The sequence below is a fragment of the Sinocyclocheilus grahami genome, unplaced genomic scaffold (genome assembly GCF_001515645.1).
Source record: "Sinocyclocheilus grahami isolate Dianchi unplaced genomic scaffold, SAMN03320097.WGS_v1.1 scaffold354.1, whole genome shotgun sequence".
Taxonomy (NCBI): Eukaryota; Metazoa; Chordata; class Actinopteri; order Cypriniformes; family Cyprinidae; genus Sinocyclocheilus; species Sinocyclocheilus grahami.
This window is the reverse complement of record NW_015505533.1, coordinates 992677-1014330: the sequence shown is the minus strand read 5'-3', so window position 1 is coordinate 1014330 and position 21654 is coordinate 992677. Positions and strand designations below refer to the sequence as shown.

At 41.2% G+C, this 21654-nt stretch overlaps 1 protein-coding gene across 1 annotated transcript; it reads left to right on the top strand.

The window, feature by feature from the left end:
• The first annotated feature begins 571 nt into the window (after window positions 1-571).
• On the top strand, window positions 572-16009 carry LOC107548754 (sushi domain-containing protein 3-like). The gene is made up of 5 exons (XM_016229563.1): window positions 572-640; window positions 11964-12152; window positions 13022-13154; window positions 14157-14354; window positions 15103-16009. Exons 2-5 carry the CDS (start codon window positions 12044-12046, stop codon window positions 15347-15349), a joined length of 687 nt encoding a protein of 228 aa, XP_016085049.1. The 5' UTR covers window positions 572-640; window positions 11964-12043; the 3' UTR covers window positions 15350-16009.
• Window positions 16010-21654: the final 5645 nt, after the last annotated feature.

The following is a 21654-nucleotide window of genomic DNA, read 5'->3' as shown; positions in this document are numbered from 1 at the left end:
TTGTGATTCACTCCTGGCTGAGAGATGGCGTGACTGACTCCAAAACCTGCCCATAAACAAACAGTACTGACTGAGATTAGAGAACATATTTTAACATCAAATTAAATTACACTCAGTATTATAACGAATAAAATCCATTTATGTTATGCAAGCAAACACAGCTGACTGACATCTCGTCCTTATGTTGTGTTGTGTAAAATAATATAATTTCCAGCACAGTAAAGATGTTATAAATTAAATAAAATGTATACAAACCTTTATTTTGCGGAAGAAGTGCACCAGCGGCGCTGAGAACAACTCTTTCCTGTAGAGGACTTTCCTCTGACTGTAACTCAGCAGTTGGGTTATCCGTCGGAGACAGGCTCAATCTAGCAGCTGGGTAGAAAAAAAATAACCCAGCAACTTAGTTACAGGAAAAACTACCCAGCACATCGGTAAAAAATAATAATAATAATAACCCAATAAAATGACCCAACAGGCTGAACCCACCATTTGGGTTAAAAAAATAACCCAGCAGAGTGTTCTGCCCAGATCCATGAGGATTCATCCATCACTTTTCATGTCTCCTGAATAAAGCATGTTGTGTGTTCTTCTCTGTCCCCAGCCAGCAAGCCTATCCTAGTACCCCATGCCATTGACGGTAAACCTTGTTTGTAGTGTGTGTGTGTGTGTGTGTGTATACAGGTTTATATATCCTGGTAGGGACTTAAACCTGAATACACACAGACTCATGGGGACTCATGTCACGGTGGGGACCTAAATTGAGGTCCCCGTGGGTACAAAAGCTTATAAATCAGGGAACCATGGTTACATAAGTAATCCGAGATGTTCCCTTTCATGGGAACTTCGAACTGCGTCCTCTAGGGGTCGCTATGGGGAACGGTATACCCACGCCACCATGCTGAGAAAAGAGAGACAAACGAGAACGGAGCTTTTTCATTGAAAAAAACTCACCATGCACACAGATTGCCCCCTCGAGGACATCGCGTTTGTGCTCTTCGCCCAAATAAACAACACATAGATTGTGTGTGTCATCTGGTGTCAAATAGCGATGACATGGATGCACACACCTTCTAAATGCTGTGCTAGTGCTCGCCATAATAAATATAGATAGCTCTTACTTTTTCCTTGGAAATGCACGCTTCAAACAGAACAGTCAATGAAGACGAAGAAGTGAATGATGTGTAGCTTCCGGCGCCTATTTATACTATAGTCGCACGTTAGTGACGTCATGGCTGTCGCCGGCCAATGAGTTGGTGTTTTTTCAATGTATGCTTCAGACACGGGTCACGACGAGGCGTTCCCCATAGCGACCCCTAGAGGACGCAGTTCGAAGTTCCCAAGAAAGGGAACTCAACTTTCATCGCACAAGCTCTTTACTTTCAGTTTTCATTCTTACATTCAGCATTAACAGCAAGCCAAAAGGGGTAAGCCAGGGGCGATTCTAAGAATTTAGTTTTAGGGGGGCTCAGCCCCCAATGAGGGTATAATAATAATAATAATAATAATAATAAACATATAAATAAATAAAAGATTATTGACTAATAGGATAAGGTGGTAAAATAAACTTATTGCATTTTGCAACTTATTGTGTTCCCCTGTACTGCATAAAGGTATAACATTTGAGTACTGAATAAGCCATACAAGTCTTCCTGAATCCTGATCTCTCTCTCTCTCACACACACACACACACACACACACGTTTACTGTACAAACACAAAATTTTACTGTTTGCATTTCTAGTACAACCCTCTTTTTTTTTAGCTCAAGTATGCAAACCAATTTGCCACATGCACTGTAATTAATATGTTTTATATAAAAATTTTAATTAAAATTTTCAAATAAAAATGGCAACATGATCTTTTATAGACATATATAGTATGTGTTTATATGTGTTAAGGGCTTAATTTTTGCTTGAGGAAACAGCTGTGGTGTGATGAGGTGTGAACGCAGTGAAAACTTTACAGGAGATGGAAAACTGATTGCTCCACCATGATATTTTGTAAACTGCATTTATGACAAAGAACTGCACAGATACAGATATTATAACGATCTATCGATAAACACACACCTTGTCCTCTGTCTCTCGGTCTGCGGATTGAAGAACACTGAAAGACGGGGAGGAGCCGAAGTCTGCCGCCGTGTTCATATAACATTTAAACTAAGGGGACTGAGGCGATCACGAATTTGCATACAGTTCATGGAGCTAATCGCAAAATTTTTAGGGGGGCTGAGTAATCATTGTAAAAATGGCCTAGCGACGCCCATGGGGTAAGCTTTCTAGCCTACATGCATTTTTGACGCTGATATTATGCTCTTGCTCCGTCCATGCAATGAATGCACGTTACTGAATGAACGGGTTTTTTAGAACATTAAAGGCAGAGTAAGTGATTTTTCAAAAACACTTTAGAAAACTGATTCGGTAAACTATCAAACTTGTAGCCAATCAGCAATAAGGGGCATGTCTACTCGTGATGTGGAGGAGAGCGCGTTCAGTGCATGGGACGGACATTAGCCGAGCCGAGCGACAGAAAGATAAAAAACAAAAGAGGAAAACGTCTGCGGAACGATAAGGCAAGAAGTAGGACCCGTGTAAATATCGGATCAGCTTTCCAGTGCTGGAGAGAACACAAGGAGTGGAGGCCTGTGATCGGACGCCGAGGTTGCTTTGTTTCGTCTCGATAGGTGAGTAACACCGTATCTGCGCCGCAACAGCTAAAGTCTGTCTAGTACACTGGACGCGACAACGCGACCCTTTAAAATCATTTGAAATTTGTATCAATGCGTCATGAATAGAATGCATCAGCAGTTTTCTGTCGGGGATTTGTCGTATCGTGCCACACTGCATCCAGTGTAGACCATAGATATGCATATATACTGTATCTATGGTGTAGACAGCATCATTGATTATAATGAGTTCCATAGTATTTTGTCGCACTGCGCCACTTACACCGAGTCCGGTGTAGACTCGGTGTAACATTGGTTTTGCTTTGTTTCGCAGAACTAGTCGTTACCTGGGTTGCGTACGTATGTGTGGGGCGGAGCTATCAAAATAGGGGCGAGACCCTTTTGGGGTAGGGGCGTGTTTGTTTTGGTGATTTCAAATGTCAACATTGGCTACCAGAAATTACTTACTCTGCCTTTAAAGTTGCTCGGGTAATTTCAGTGGTAGGCTATGATACATATTCATGTAGCCTATTAAACCACCCGTAACTCGCAAACTCCCCGTGATAGCGCGCAAATATTCATGCCCGTTTTGAACAGACTAAAGCCGCGTGAATTCAGCGCGCCTTGCATCCAGCAAATAAAAGAAAAATGCTGCAATTTTCTGGTGTTATTCATTGCTGGGGCAGTCTCCAGCTATATCTTAAACTTCTCAAAATACAGTCAGTCAATCAGATCAATCAATCAGATAGCATAAAAAAATACGCAATCTTTATCTAATTCTGATTGGGTGGGCAAGATGCTGTTCATGTCTGGAGTCGGTCCTGCTATGAAGAGTCCCTACAAGGATAGCAAACCAGACGTGTGTGTGTGTGTGTTTGATGCAGATAGATGCAAACATAGATATAGTATGGACTGTATCTATGTGGTTTGGTATATCTGTTGGGGAGTACAATGGTAGGTGTTTGTCTAGCTGACTGACATGAGTATCTTAATATTTTAACTGAATAAAGTAGAATAGTGCAGTTGGTAACCAGTAGTGAGTTGTTAATTTAGTTTTTTTTAGACTTGAGTTTTCTGTATGCATTTATGATGTTGATTTATTAGAATTGTATTAATATCCAAATGGATTTGTATTATCATGCATTTTATTTATTTATTAAAAATGTTATTTGCATTTTATTTCGCATTAATAAATATTTTTTTTCAATATATATGATCTGACTGGTTTCTTCATTCAGAGCCCAAGCCCTCTAAAGATGATCTCCTTCAAAAAAGTGATCAAGCATTCTTTTAAATAAAAGTTATAATAAAAAGTTTAACTAAGTAAAATCTCGTCAAGTTTTTGGAACATTTTGAATGGACGACCAGCTAATGACCAGTTAAAACCATGTTCCATCACAGAAACCAGCTTAGGGTACATTTTCAGGCCATGCAGGTTAGTAGACAGCTACTATATGTGTATCTGTGGCTTTAGCTATTATTATTAACAGTCCTATTATTGAACCCAAGACTTGGACTCAAATGTATTAAAAACCAGTATAATGAATGTGTAATGAATTCTCTAGTGTGGCACCAGAGGACGCCACGGCCATCTCATCCAGTGGATGAAGAGGAAGTTTCATCGCACCTCTTCGGAGAACCCTCACATCTTCCTGTTAAACTCTCAGCCTGTCACGACTCTGCAGACACCTGCAGGACTTCCTCTTTCTGCTTTCTGAGCCTCTCCATCTGGCTATCTACTTTCACTTAATAACTCTCACTTCATTGTCCTACCTTTCCTTCACTTTTTTGCAAGACATCTCCTAGCTCCCTCTTCAAGTCATCAGCTCATTGAGCCTTGTGCTGTCAAACGATTCATCACGATTAATCACATCCAAAATAAATGCTTTTGTTTACATAATATATGAGTGTGCACTGTTTATTTATTATGTATATGTAAATACTCACACATACATGTATACAAGACAAATATGTTGTTTATATATGAAATTTATTTATATATAATAAATAATTAAAATTATAAAAAGACACAGAAAAGCGTCTACTAAATGTAAATTATATAAATATAATTTTATGCATGTAAATATTTTCAAAACATATACTGTGTGTATTTATATATACATAATAAATATACACATACACATATCATGTAAACACAAAACTTATATTTTGGATGCGATTAATCGTTCGGCAGCACTACATGAGACTAAACTGTGATAATTCTTCTTTTTGTCACGACTCTGCAGACACCTGCAGGACTTCCTCTTTCTGCTTTCTGAGCCTCTCCATCTGGCTATCTACTTTCACTTAATAACTCTCACTTCATTGTCCTACCTTTCCTTCACTTTTTTGCAAGACATCTAACTCCCTCTTCAAGTCATCGGCTCATTGAGCCTTGTGCTGTCAAACGATTCATCACGATTAATCACATCCAAAATAAACGCTTTTGTTTACATAATATATGAGTGTGCACTGTTTATTTATTATGTATATGTAAATACTCACACATACATGTATACAAGACAAATATGTTGTTTATATATGAAATTTATTTATATATAATAAATAATTAAAATTATAAAAAGACACAGAAAAGCGTCTACTAAATGTAAATTATAGAAATATAATTTTATGCATGTAAATATTTTCAAAACATATACTGTGTGTATTTATATATACATAATAAATATACACATACACATATTATGTAAACACAAAACTTATATTTTGGATGCGATTAATCGTTCGGCAGCACTACATGAGACTAAACTGTGATAATTCTTCTTTTTTTTAAAGGCAGAGTAAGTGATTTTTCAAAAACACTTTAGAAAACTGATTCAGGCCAAATCGCAAAACAAACTTGTAGCCAATCAGCAATAAGGGGCATGTCTACTCGTGATGTGGAGGAGAGCGCGTTCAGTGCATGGGACGGACATTAGCCGAGCGACAGAAAGATAGAGATGGCGGATAAAAAACAAAAGAGGAAAACTTCTGCGGAATGATAAGGCAAGAAGTAGGACCAGTGTAAATATCGGATCAGCTTTCCAGTGCTGGAGAGAACTCAAGGAGCGGAGGCCTGCGATCGGACGCCGAGGTTGCTTTGTTTCGTCTCAATAGGTGAGTAACACTGTGTCTACAACAGCTAAAGTCTGCCTACACTGGACATCCAAAATAAATGCTTTTGTTTACATAATATATGAGTGTGCACTGTTTATTTATTATGTATATGTAAATACTCACACATACATGTATACAAGACAAATATGTTGTTTATATATGAAATTTATTTATATATAATAAATAATTAAAATTATAAAAAGACACAGAAAAGCGTCTACTAAATGTAAATTATATAAATATAATTTTATGCATGTAAATATTTTCAAAACATATACTGTGTGTATTTATATATACATAATAAATATACACATACACATATCATGTAAACACAAAACTTATATTTTGGATGCGATTAATCGTTCGGCAGCACTACATGAGACTAAACTGTGATAATTCTTCTTTTGTTTAAAGGCAGAATAAGTGATTTTTCAAACTGATTCAGGCCAAATCGCAAAACAAACTTGTAGCCAATCAGCATTTGTTGAGCCGCGCCGCTCACGTCCGTAGACACGGTGTAATATTGGTTTTGCTTGGTTTCACAGAACTAATCGTTGCCTGGGTTGCGTATGTATATGTGGAGCGGAGCTATCAGAATAGGGGCAAGACCCTTTTGGGGTAGGGGCTTGTTTGTTTTGGTGATTTCAAATATCAACATTGGCTACCAGAAATCCCTTACTCTGCCTTTAATGGTCATCAGAAACCGATGCAGGCTGTGCATTAACCAGGAACCCCTTCAATAGGCTATCTACAATTTATGGATTTCATAAACATTTGCAATTTCAAAACAACCCCAGAATGCAGAAATAAGCACCAGTCCCGTCTGAATCTAATTCAATATACCTAGGCTATCCATTCCAATTGAACATATCTGTCAGGGCTCTGCCCTGGCAGCTTTGTCTGTGCTGTCTTTGTTTAATGTTTCTTTGTTTGTCTTGTGTTTTCACACATTGCTTTGTCTTTGTTTATGCTTGCCATGTGTTCCTGTGGTCCCACCTCCTTGTTTCCCTTGGTCACGCCCACTTGTTTAGGCCTTGTCTTGTCCTCGTCTCTGTAATTGGGCTCACCTGTCCCTCGTGTACTTTCCTCCCTTTATATTGTGCTGTTTTTCCTCTTGTGGGTGCTGGTTCGTCTTGTGCCATAGAGACAGTTACTGACTTGTTGCTCTATATTCCAGTCTTGCCCTGTTATTGTGTATCCTTGTTGTAGTTTTTGCTCTTGATATTTCTATCTTCTGATTTTGGGTTTGTTCTTTAGTATCTTGCTTAAATTTACTTGTAATATCATATTTAGTTGTTCATCAATCTTGTTTCTGCTCCTGAGCTGTTTAGATTTTATACTTTAGTTTTTTTTTGTCTAAGCCTAGATATTTCCATTACGTTTAGTTAGTGGTAAAACTGAGTAGTGGTGTTGTGTGTTTGTGATGTGTGTTCCCTCCAGTCCTGCTCTACCAGCCTGAGACTCCCTGCCTGTTGGTTCCCCAAGGCGGCCTGCCAACTAAGCCTGGTGCTGAGAACCGAATCTCTGATGCTGCCTGCTTTGATCCCCTTCACTCTGCTTGCATGCTCTGCTGTTCTCTGCTCTGGTTTTCTCCCCATCCTTCCGCCCTGATTTGACCAACGACTGAGACCGTACCCCAGACTGTCTACCTCTCAGGGCATTGATCTTTCCCTGCTGGTTGGAGCTGTCCCAGGATTGTCCACCCTTGTGCTGTGAACTTGTGTGTCTTCAATAAATCTTGTTTCACTCACTGTGCATTTGGGTCCCTTCATGTTGACCCTTCGTGTCTGCTCCAGCCCCTGAGTCCGCTTCAGTCCAGAAGCCTGTCAACCCAGAGGCTGTAAAGTCTGCTCCAGTTCTCCTAGAACTAGTAGAGTCCGTCAAGCCCAGTCACTCCAGAGTCTAAGTCCGCTCCAGTTCTTTTAGATCCAGTCCAGCCTCTGAGTCCGCTCCAGTGTCTGCTTCAGGCCCAGTGCTCAGCCCAGAGAAACCTCGTAAGCGGAAGAGGATTAATGTTTTACAGTCCACTGTTATGCCTGCAGCCCCAGAGGGTGCTCCTGAGTCTATTCCTGCAGCCCCAGAGGATATTTCCGCTGTCCCAGAGTCGGCTTCTGCGTATCTTGCTGTAGCCCTGAAGGGCATTTCAGCTGCCCCTGAGGGCGATCCTAAATCTGTTCCAGCAGCCCAAAAAGGCATTCCTGTTTCAGCCCTGGAGCCTGTACTACACAGTTCCAGGCCAAGAGGCTGTCTCTGTTAGTCTTGTCACAACCACAGAGGCAATCCCAGAGTCATCTGCACCATCTGTCAAGGCCACAGAGACCATCTCTGAGCAGTCATTTTGTCCTGTGACTAAGGTGACAGTGTCTGAACCTCCTGTTTTGCCCAGAGAAGCTATTCCTGCAAGTCATGTCATGCCCACAGAGCCCAGTCCAGCCAGTCGTGCCATGCCCATGGACATCATCCCTGAGCTCCTTGACCTTCCCGTTATGGCCAGTGAGGCCATCCTCAAGCAGCCCGCCGTCACTGGCCAGGCCATGGATGCCAGTTTGAAGCAGATCACTGTTTCTGTTTCTGACACAGAGGCCATTCCCGAGCGGCCAGGTCTCACTGACACAGGCTCAGAATCCGTTCCAGTCCTCCAGTCTTTAGAATCAGTCTTGGCCAGGCGGCTCACCTCGCTCCTGTAGTTTGTCTCATCTCTGTTGCTAATGAGACCCACTACAGTCGTGTCATCCGCAAACTTGATAAGGAGGTTGGAGTTGTGTGACGGTGTGCAGTCGTGGGTCAGCAGAGTGAAGAGGAGGGGGCTCAGCACACATCCTTGGGGGGCCCCAGTGTTCAGTGTGATGGTGCTGGATGTGTTGCTGCCGACCCGAACTGCCTGAGGTCTTCCAGTTTGACCAAGGTCCATCCCAGAGTCGACTTCAGGGCAAGTCCCAGTCCAGGAACAGCCAGAGATCATTCCAGAACCAGTCTCAGTCCAGAAGCAGCCAGAGTCCTTCTTAGAGCCAGTTCCAGAGCCAATCCTAGATCCAGAATCTGTTCCAGAGCCAATCCAAGACCTGCCACAATCCCGTTGACCGTGACAATATCACAATCTGATAATAACACAATTCCTACGCAAAATCGCTCAACTTTGAGCCGGAGCTTAAATTGATGCTACTCTTTTAAAGTAAGGCATTGTCCAGATTAAAATAATCACATTATGTCCGAACAAATATAATGAGGTATAAATGTAATTTAAAAAATTTATAATTTTAAAAATCTTTCAGATTTTTCTATATTGGCCGTTTAGCCTATTGTTTTATTATTTTACAGATTAAATTGATGTGTAGCTCCAGACTCCCACCGCATGAGTAACAGAACACGCAGCTTAAAGGGATAGTTCACCCAAAAATGTTACTCAGTAGGCCTACTTAAATGTATAATTAGGCTACACGGTAACAACGACAATAAAGTAAGATGTGTACCAGTTGTAATGGACAACATTACCGAATGAGTTTGAATTTGTAAATAGATCCGATTTAGTGTAGCTATCATTGGACAAATATATTCTGTACTGTATTTACAATAGCTATTCTTGCTCACTGTGTGTAGGGGAGAAAACAAACTTCTCTTTAGATGCGGTTTTAATGAAGTGTGTGTGTGTGTGTGTGACAGAGAGAGAGGTTTATTGTGTGTATTAACAGTAGACAGGATGATATGAGAGCAGGAAACGCGTCTTGTGCAAGTGACAGCGGTTCTCTGATCGGAAACACACACGCGATGCGCTTCGATCAGCTTCCTGTTTCTTTCTTCATCTTGTGCTTTCTGGTATTTCGACTTGAGGTTGACCAATGTCACTTTAAAAACCTGTACGCTGTTTTTTTTATTTCTTTTAGTGGAACACTAATGTAGACGTTTTCATGCTGCTCTAATCCACACACACACACACACACACACACACACAAACACACACACACACACACTCACACATACACACACACACACACTCACACACACACACACACACACACACACACACACTCACACACACACTCACACACACATGCTCACACACTCACACTCACACACACATGCTTACACACACACATACACACACAAACACACACACTCACACATACACACACACACACACTCACACACACACATAACGTGATAAATATCAGGTACACACACACACTCACACACACACAAGTTCATAAAGTATCATAAAAGTATGAAGCTAAAGGCCTATTCCAAGCGTGAGGAACGGAGCAAACTTTAAATCATGTAGGCTGCTCTAAAAATGAGCTTCAGTTCAAATAAACAGGTGATGTGTTTCTAGGTAAATGCTGTAATTTTATATACTATATTAATTACAGTTTCCGTGGTTTAAAACAGTGGTTCAGTTTATTATTTATTATATTTTTTAAATATTTTTGTGTTTCAGGCATTGCTGATAAACACACTGCCCCTCTGAGCCCCTCCTAAAAATCTTCAATATTGTGTTCTCTGCACATTTTCAGTTAAAATTTGATAGTCTACAGAACATTACACTTATCTCTACACGGTGGAAAACGCAGTCATGTGTGACGTGAGGCAGCAAAACTCGACACAGGAAATCTACTGACAAACAGATGCGATCTTAATTTGTTTATTGAACCAGTTATCCGTCAAGCTTGAGTAAGCTTAAGGCAAGAAATATTCATAGCTGCATGCTTGAATGTTAAGGTAGGGGGTCGAACCCTGAGTCTATATCATTATCTTTATGTCTATTCCAAAATAGTCTGTAATGAACCTATCTTAAGAAATATTCACTAGAATAAAAAGTGTGACAAAATGCAGGATTTGAGTTGGCCCCAGTCTCCACTATATATACATCTGAACCTGAAATCTTGTGTCATTAAAACTGGTTCATGACCATGGTATTTGTTAATCAGGCTTTTACAGTATGGCACACACCTGCTTTACAGTTTCACTTCTCACTAGCAGAACACTAGTGCACAAAAACAACTGTGTGCAGGACGAACAGCCGAAAAATGGGCGTAGAATGCAGAGCAATCTGAGATTGTGCTCACATAAACCAATCTATGGCATTTTGGATACTTTTACTTTGGTTTAGCTTTTGGTTATCTCTATCTTCCTACTTTCTACTTTTCTAATCTTGTTCTTGATGATGAATTAAAGGAACAATTCACCCAAAAATTTAAATTAGCTGAAAATATCCTCAGCCTCGGGCCATCCCAGATTAGGATGAGTTTTTTTTCTTCATCAGATTTGTAGAAGTGCAGCATTGCATCAGTGTCTCAGCAATGGATGCTCTGCAGTGAATGGGTGCCGTCAGAATGAGAGCCAAACAGCTGATAAAAACATCACAATAATCCACAAGTAATCCACAGCACTCCAGTCCATCAGTGAACATCTGGAGAAGACAAAAGCTGAAACTAATCCAGCATTAAGATGATTTTAACTAAAATACAAGTCCATAATCCATAATAACACTTTGTAACAAAGTTCGTAGTTTGGGAAGGAGGCGGGAACCGGCAAACATTTAAGACTTAAATAAAATAAACAAACACAAAATGAAAGTAAAGCGGCAGCCCCTAGCGGACGACTGCCGCACACAAAACACAAAATAAAGTCCAGGCCTGGTCCTCTCTCGTCCAACACTGTCGTAGCTCCTCCTTTTATCCTTCCGGAGCTCCTCCGTGAGACTCGAGACCGGTGAGTGGTGCAGGTGTCGCTCATTATCAATTACTCCACCGACCTCGCTCCGTTCCCACAGCTCTCGACCCCGACCCCACTCGTCACACACTTCCTCCAGTGAAAAAGTCCATCTGCTGTTGTCTCTCACATCAAAATCCAGCCACATATGTGTTTAGAGCTGTTTAAACGCTGCTTGATCTGTGCAGATTTCTCTCCTGATTCAGACCAGAACACTTTCTCACAGGAGGAAGCGTTATTATGGATTATGGACTCGTATTGTAACTAAAAGCAATGATTTTAAGTTAAAAATGTCTTGATGATGGTCGTTATTTGATGGATTATTTGATTTGATTATTGTGATGTTTTTATCAGCTGTTTGGACTCTCATTCTGATGGCACCCATTCACTGGGGTGAGTCAGCGTTCATTTTTGGGTGACCTGTTTCTTTAAATTCAGTCTGAGCATGGCAGCACTGTTCTGGGCTCACGCAGGTCAGTGCGCTCCACTGCTGTCTCCTGCGGTCGGGACTCTGAAGCTGGTGTCCGGTGATGGGACGAGCGTGGGCAGCGTGATGAGCTTCCAGTGCCCATCCAGACACCGAGCGGTCAGCAGCAGTGAGATATCCTGTGTGTGGAGCAGCAATAAGACACACTGGAGCGGCGGGACACCAGAGTGTAAACGTAAGCCTGACACACTCATAAATGTGACCCTGGAGCACAAAACCAGTCATAAGGGGAAATTTTTCTAAATTGAGATTTCTACATCATCTGAAATCTGAATAAATAAGCTTTCCATTGATGTATGGTTTGTTAGGATAGGACAATATCTGGCTGATATACAACTATTTGAAAATCTGGAATCTGAGGGTGCAAAAAAATCAAAATATTGAGAAAATCATCTTTAAAGTTGTCCAAATGAAGTTCTTAGCAATGCATATTACTAATCAAAAATTAAGTTCTGATATATTTACGGTAGGAAATTTACAAAATATCTTCATGGAACATGATCGTTACTTAATATCCTAATGTTTTTTGGCATAAAAGAAAAATGCATAATTTTGAGCCATACAATGTATTTTTGCTACAAATATACCCCAGCGACTTAAGACTGCTTTTGTGCTCCAGAGTCACATATGAGATGCATTAGAGTTGTGAACACACATTTGTGAACAATTCAAAATAGCATCTTGACTTTATCAGTAGAGACAGGACAATATCTTGACATTACATTTGTTAAAGAATCATTTATACAGATTGTTGGACAAAACTATGAAACTATTCTTATTTTATAATAATGTAAAGAATACAATAATAGATTTGCATTAGGACTTGAAAAGGGCTTGTGATTTAAGCACAGTTTACTAGGTGATAACTTGATTAGGATTCAGAACTTCTCCGTGTGTCTCTTGAAAGTTCCCTCAATCATTGGAAAACATGTTTAAATTAGAAAGCAGTCTCCTCTGTTCACCAAGACTTTGATCAGTGAATGACAGTTAAGCATCTGTTACTGTCATGCTCTCACTGTGTGTTTGCTCTCTGTGTTTGTGCAGCTCTGTCTCGGTTCGAGGATGATGGCTTTCGTTTAGCTCTTCTGGTGTCCTTCATCAGCTCAGCCATCATCCTCGTCATGAGCATCATCTTCATCACTTTCTGTCTGGTGAGACACGTGAAACGCGAGGAGAGGTGAGAAACGGATTGAGAATTGCCAAAACCCGGTGCATCGTCTACAGCTTTAAAATCATTCCAGCGCCATACATTCCCTTGTGATAACAGTGTGCTTAATTGTATTAAATGAGCACTTGTAATGTACTTCAAATCAGAAAAGTATATTCTTAAAAAACTGTGCTTGCAGATAATGTAATATTCATGAAATAAAAGGCCATGACACTTTCATGGCTATGTTTCTTAACATACTTAAATACACTTTTAAAAATTGCACTTAATGTCAAATTAAGTTTCACTTTACAGTACATTTTAAATCATTGTTTTAATAATCTTTTGTCATGCTTTAAACAAGTGCACTTAATCTGATGTTAAATTGCTTGATAATAATCGTAACCGTAGTGTGTTATTTAATATTACATTTAAAGTTAATATATTTTAAATGTGCTAAATTGCAACTTCATCATTACAAATGTATTGAAATACTGATTGGTCAAAATTCTAATAATTGCATTAAATATGAATTTAAACTGCAACATGTTTTCGTTTAATTGCAATTTTTGTATGTATTTTATTTTACAGTAATAGTAATCAACAATAGCATGCACACACTATAGGGTTAGGGTTGAGCTTAATTGCTTGTAATTATCCATAATTTACTGTTATTGCTGTAGTAAGCGCATGTAAAATGTGTAATGAAGACACTCTAGAATGAAGTTACCTAATTAACATGCAATCAAGTGTCCAAAAAAATACTCTTTTAAAACGTATGCTAAAGTATACTTTATACACTTGGCTTGTGTGAGAAACAGGCCCATATTTCAGCAGTGTACTATAGATGCTATACACTCTCTCCAAAACCCCGCGTTCAAATGTTGTCAGCAAACCCAAGTGGACATGATTGAGAAGAGCTCACGTCAGTCGTCTCATGAGGAGAGAAAGGCAGATGTGAAGGAAGTCAGTTAAAGCCACTACTGACGTGGATGACTGTAATGAGTGTAGTGTGTCTTGTGTGATGTGTAGGGCAAGAAAAACTGGAGCGTCTGAGTTTTGGCAACAAATAGACGTTGAAGATGTGGAGATGCAGAGAGAGGTGTTACACAACCAGAAAACCACAAACCACAACAACAACAACAACAACAACAGCAGCAGCAGCAGAGGAGAGAGACGGCACACGGACAAGCACATCTACAGCCACGGAGACCTCCACACTGCCTGCAGGTACTGTCCAAACACGCTTCAAAATAGACCAAGACACATCTGCAGAAACGCTCAATATGCTGCCATCACAAGGATAAACAAGAGTTCACACAAAAATATAAATGCACTCACTCTTAGGCCATGCAAAATGTAGATGAGTTTGTTTCGTCATGAGAACAGACGTAGAGAAATTTAGCACTACATGCCAAACCAATACTTGCTCAGCAATGGATGCCCTGCAGTGAATGGGTGCCATCAGAATGAGAGTCCAAACAGCTGATAAAAACATCACAATAATCCACAGCACTCCAGTCCATCAGTGAACATCTGGAGAAGACAAAAGCTGAAACACATCCAGCATTAAGACGCTTTTAACTAAAACACCAGTCCATAATCCATAATGAAAGTGAAAGTGACGTTTTGTGTGGTGGATAATTGTGATGTGTTTATCAGCTGTTTGGACTCTCATTCTGACGGCACCCATTCATTGGTGAGCAAGTGATGCAATTACATTTCTCGAAATCTGATGAAGAAACAAACTCTGGTGAACTGTTCTTTTAAAATACAGTTATTGTATTAAATCCCTGACCTGAGATTTAACAGTCTGAAACTTTTTTAACGTTTGTGCAACATTTGTCAAGCCAGCGTCAAAGTTTGTCCTGACAAACTTTCCCTGTGTACTTTCCATGCATTGATCAAATTTATGCATGTGAAGTTGAAGAGCATCACGCTGGCCTGCACTCATTATGATGAGATGTGTTTTTCACAGGGGTCTTCATCAAGGGAAGCCCTGTCCTCCGAGCATCCATCCATCCCAGTTCTCTCTGATACTCAGTCCACCCACTGACTACCTCATAAACACACACATGGGCCCCGTCGATGTCCGCGGTGCGTTCCCTGTCCCCCGTGACGCTGCAGAGGACAGGCACTTCTGCAGGCCGCTTCATGACCCGCTCTGGAATGGACCGCACCCATACAGCCCACATCCACCGCCTGTCCAGATGATGTCTATATGAGGATGACCGTGGAGGATTTTGTGTAATAATGATGCAAACTGGGACTGGTCATGAGACAAGACCTCAAATGAGAACTGTTATTTTGTTGTTATGTGTGTATTGAATTTTCTTTGCACTTAACATGCTATTGCACTTGATACTGGCCAAACATCAGTATTTAGTTTTGAGTATGGAGTACAGTACACAACGGGCAACAATAAATGTTTTAAATAGCTGTATAGTAAATTGTTATAATATGACTACTTGACCTGCAACATTATTGGATGTTTACATACAGTATGCCTCATTCCCTTGACATTAAGAATGTAGAGTTTGCAGGAAAATAATCCAAAGGCACTCCAGACAGACCGATGTCTTGAAGGACCCTGATGCTGATGCTTGACACTGTCCATAAGCCAGACTTCATGAAACAGCAGCACAATTATTTTCACATATCTGTTAATATAATTTTTTCATTTACTCAGTATAAGGACATTCTGTAAATATGCTTTATTGATGCACACTTAAAATAATCATTATATCCTCATGGAAACAAAGTCTCAAATGTGTAGATTGATTTTATTTTGTACGCAAACTAAAAACCAAAGCAAGCTTTAAAATGTGGAGATTTCAGCTAGTGTTGGATATAATGTGTGAATAAAAACTGACTACCACTCTAAAGTGGCACACTGAATTCCTTTCAAATGTTGTGCAGATTATAATACTGTGCACTTTTTTGATCATTAGTTTTATGAATTAGAGCTGGGGTTCTGAGGTGCACTGTCCTGCAACCCTAATCAAACAAACCTGAACAAGCTCTTCAGGATTACTACAAAGTCACAGGCAGGTGAGTTTAGTTGGAGCTAAACTCTGCAGCAACCTTGAGGGCCAGAGTTAAGAAACACTGAATTAGAGTAGCCTATAACAAAACCATAAGCGAATGCCATTTGTTCCACACATTCAGTGGCCAGCAGCACCACGCCGCGGTTACTTACAAAACATGCACATATTGTGTACGTTTTGTCTGCATCTGAAGAGGCAAAAGTGACAGAAAACTTAGACAAATGAAATACGTGCAACTCAATGACTTTATTCAATTCTGTTCCCATTTGCTTCGAATCAGAAATGTGATCGATATAACAACCAGTCAGTTACTGTTCTGAAGCTGCATGCTGTTCGTCGATAGTATGATGACAGGTAAAAGCTCATGCAGTCACTTTTCACTTAGTCACTAAGGCAAATATGCCAAAATTGTACCTTTAGGGGTACAATGGCTGGGGCAGAACCATTAAAGGGACATCTGTATGCTTTATCTACCCTTAAAAGTTTGATAGTAGGGTACTGTCATGATTTCACATTCTAGTTTTGGCTCAGACCTGAAGCAGTCTGAGCGATGGGATTTAGATTTTGGAGGACATTTACACCTGGTCTTTTCACAAACGAATAGCTATCAGAGCAAACGCATGAAGTGACTGTAAACAGGTCCTGAAGTATCTGTTTCTTTTAGGGGCAGAAAAGGTACAGGTGTTGGGGCAGTGCCATTGCGCTACAGCCGTCCCGAGTTCGAATCCCGACTCAAGGATCTTTCCCGATCCTGCCTCCCTATCGCTCCCACTTAGCTCCTGTCACTTCTACACTGTCCTGTACTAGTAAAAAAAGTACAAAGGTGTCCCTTTAAAGGTACTGTCTCTGTGACAAACTGTTGTAGCCTTAAAGGTAGTATTGCTGCACTTTCTTTCTGACAGTGCAGAAGCGATTTAAAATACCAGTGTTGAATCCTTTTTCTGACTGAATTCATCTGACTCGGCTCAGAAATGAACAGCACAAAATTCACCAATATCTTTTGCTATGTGGTGTGAGACAGAATTCAGTGTAATGATTTGTTGATATGACAGTCTGTAGTTAAAGGAACATGTTTATTTACAGGAGTGAATTAATTAAATATGTTCAGTTAGTGTTTCTATCAGGGGCAAAAACTGGATTGTATTTAAAGTCTGTGAAAAGATAATAATATTAAAGTAATTGCTGTGTTTTTATCAAATCATCTGTAAATCAACATATTGTCTCAATGAATTATGTCTGTCTTGCGGAAGGGAATGTGGTGTTATCCGGAGTCTGACAGCATTCAGGTCTGGCCCACATGCACAGCACAGGTGCTTTTTGTGATTTATTCAGAATCAAGACAGAAATCAGGCAATTTTATTTTGTACGCAAACTAAAAACCAAAGCAAGCTTTAAAATGTGGAGATTTCAGCTAGTGTTGGATATAATGTGTGAATAAAAACTGACTACCACTCTAAAGTGGCACACTGAATTCCTTTCAAATGTTGTGCAGATTATAATACTGTGCGCTTTTTTTTTCATTAGTTTTATGAATTAGAGCTGGGGTTCTGAGGTGCACTGTCCTGCAACCCTAATCAAACAAACCTGAACAAGCTCTTCAGGATTACCAGGGGCAAAAACTGGATTGTATTTAAAGTCTGTGAAAAGATAATAATATTAAAGTAATTGCTGTGTTTTTATCAAATCATCTGTAAATCAACATATTGTCTCAATGAATTATGTCTGTCTTGCGGAAGGGAATGTGGTGTTATCCGGAGTCTGACAGCATTCAGGTCTGGCCCACATGCACAGCACAGGTGCTTTTTGTGATTTATTCAGAATCAAGACAGAAATCAGGCATGTTCTCTTTGTTTTACAAAGGTCTGTTCTCTTTTAGTATTAATATTATTGAACTAATTTAGTTATATTGTAAATGAAATCTGTCAAATTATTTGAAATAGGATTATTTCATATTTTACATTAATATTTTAATTAAAATTAAATGAACATTGAAAATTGCATTAAAATAAGTTAAATTCAGTGTATTCATCCAAATCTAATGTTTGATGTTTCTGATGCTCTGTCGTTTGTTGAATTCAATTGTTTTATTTGATAGCAGCACATTGTCACGCACTACTGTGTATCATTCAGTAATCTTTAAGAATCCATACTGAGGGTAACACGGCAGGAGACACGCAGCCATTGGTGGAAATCTCGGGGTTACAGAACATCATACAGAACGGGTCCCCCGGTAAAAATCGCATTCCGGGGGCTAAAATACACATTAGGAGGGTCGGTTCAACCCGCAGCAACAGTGATAAAACTGCGGACTTGGCAACACTGTGACGGATAGTAATGTCTACAATGGACACGAGCGCTGTCTCGGCATGACCACAACAGCTTGAAGTTGTCTAATTTGGTACAGTCTCCCTCCTGCATTAATAGTAGTAAGCCATTCCTCTGTGTATTGTGACGAGCATCCCAAAGCTTCATCAGTGTCGCCCTGGAAACAAGCGAGGAACACCTGCCCGTCCTCGTCACAGCTGCAGCTCATCAGGCGGTGGCTACATAAGCCATGCAAGCCATGCCACCTTTGATACACTTCTCCATGAGACTGAGCATTAACTCGCCCTCTCATTTCTCCCGCAGACAGCAGCGTGTGACCGACCAGCCCCACAGGAGCACAGCACGGACCCACTGCACTGGGAAGAAGGACGAAGAGCACTCACGGCACTGGAGCACCCTCCTGGACTTTTTCTCTTTTGCACACCCTCTTGTAAATAAATCCACCCTCTGTGGCATTTATTGAGCCATCCTTGTCGTGTGATTCTTCACCCCGTGACAATTGATATAAAGTACAAACCCAATTCCAAAAAAGTTGGGACACTGTACAAATTGCGAGTAAAAAAGGAATGGAATAATTTCCAAATCTCATAAACTTATATTTTATTCACAATAGAATATAGATAACATATCAAATGTTGAAAGTGAGACATTTTGAAATGTCATGCCAAATATTGGCTCATTTTGGATTTCATGAGAGCTACACATTCCAAAAAAGTTGGGACAGGTAGCAATAAGAGGCCGGAAAAGTTAAATGTACATATAAGGAACAGCTGGAGGACCAATTTGCAACTTATTAGGTCAATTGGCAACATGATTGGGTATAAAAAGAGCCTCTCAGAGTAGCAGTGTCTCTCAGAAGTCAAGATGGGCAGAGGATCACCAATGCCCCCAATGCTGCGGCGAAAAATAGTGGAGCAATATCAGAAAAATTTCAGTTTCTCAGAGAAAAATTGCAAAGAGTTTGAAGTTATCATCATCTACAGTGCATAATATCATCCAAAGATTCAGAGAATCTGGAACAATCTCTGTGCGTAAGGGTCAAGGCCGGAAAACCATACTGGATGCCCGTGATCTTCGGGCCCTTAGACGGCACTGCATCACATACAGGAATGCTACTGTAATGGAAATCACAACATGGGCTCAGGAATACTTCCAGAAAACATTGTCGGTGAACCCAATCCACCGTGCCATTCGCCGTTGAATTCAATTGTTTTATTTGATAGCAGCACATTGTCACGCACTACTGTGTATCATTCAGTAATCTTTAAGAATCCATACTGAGGGTAACACGGCAGGAGACACGCAGCCATTGGTGGAAATCTCGGGGTTACAGAACATCATACAGAACGGGTCCCCCGGTAAAAATCGCATTCCGGGGGCTAAAATACACATTAGGAGGGTCGGTTCAACCCGCAGCAACAGTGATAAAACTGCGGACTTGGCAACACTGTGACGGATAGTAATGTCTACAATGGACACGAGCGCTGTCTCGGCACGACCACAACAGCTTGAAGTTGTCTAATTTGGTACAGTAGCGCTGTCTCGGCATGACCACAACAGCTTGAAGTTGTCTAATTTGGTACAGTCTCCCTCCTGCATTAATAGTAGTAAGCCATTCCTCTGTGTATTGTGACGAGCATCCCAAAGCTTCATCAGTGTCGCCCTGGAAACAAGCGAGGAACACCTGCCCGTCCTCGTCACAGCTGCAGCTCATCAGGCGGTGGCTACATAAGCCATGCAAGCCATGCCACCTTTGATACACTTCTCCATGAGACTGAGCATTAACTCGCCCTCTCATTTCTCCCGCAGACAGCAGCGTGTGACCGACCAGCCCCACAGGAGCACAGCACGGACCCACTGCACTGGGAAGAAGGACGAAGAGCACTCACGGCACTGGAGCACCCTCCTGGACTTTTTCTCTTTTGCACACCCTCTTGTAAATAAATCCACCCTCCGTGGAGCCAGGAGGGACCCAGACCACAGCCGTGAAGGAGACCCACGGTGGAGCCGATGGAGAGAGGAGCCATGGTGGAGGAAGGGCTGACGACTACAGGGGGCCGACCAATGGCGGCGGAGCAGGTGGAGGTGGAGAGCTGATGAGCCAGGGTGACGAGGAGGATCCGGAGGGCCAAGGCGGAGCAGATGGCTCAGGCAACCGAGGCGGAGGCGGGGATCCGGAAGTGGTGTGCTCTGCCCACACACACCAAATTGCGACTCCCAGCACCGGGAGTGTGTCGGACAGGGGAACGACAGGTCTGGCAGACAATTAAGGGCAGACAGAAAGTTCATAAATGGCCTCCATGGCCGAAACAGGACTGACAGGGAGTTCAGAAGAAGGTGGGAGGAGAGCAGGCAGGTCGGTATATATATATATATCCATCAAGTCCCGTTCAACATTCAATAGTCCCAGATCCAGTTTAAGCTCACCCTCAGCCATGGTGCAGTGGGCAGAGCTTCTCTCCGCTCTTTCGCTGTCCACGGCCTTCTCCCTCGTGGTGAGAGCTGTAGCCGGCTCTCACACCTGGTCTGACGTCACTTGAGGCTCAGGCTCTGGGGTGATCCTCAGCTCTGTTGCTCCAATAGACGATGGCTCGTCAGTTGCGGCAGGCTTGGGCTCTCCGTCATCGGTGGGCTCTGGCTCTTGCTCTGTGCAGCGGGGTGATGGTGGTTTGGGCTTTGGGTCTGGTTGTGTTCTGGATCGAGGCCGGACGTGAGGGAAAACTAGTCATGGAGAGCGCACGGGGAAAGAAAACACACACACACAATCAGTCCTGGGTTTGACACACATATAATGCTGTATAATACCAGTATTATATACAGTATGTTCAACATAGTCAACTCAGTTATTGATTGTTAAAACAGTCAAAATTACAAATAGACATCATTTTACTCATTTTCGACCCTTTAACAACTGAATAAACAAAAAAAAACGACTTTATTCAACAATTAGTCTCCTCCACATTAGAGCTGACGATCTTTGCCGGGTTCGGGCTTAATTTATATAAGTTTACACGGGCTCGGGCTTGCGCAGTAAATGAGCGGTCATGTGATGCGTTTCGATTAGCGCGATAGCGCGAGAAAAATGGATGCTGAGGAGGAAAATGTACAGCAAGCTGACTGGAAAGGTGACGAGGTCACTCGCTACATTGCTACATTGA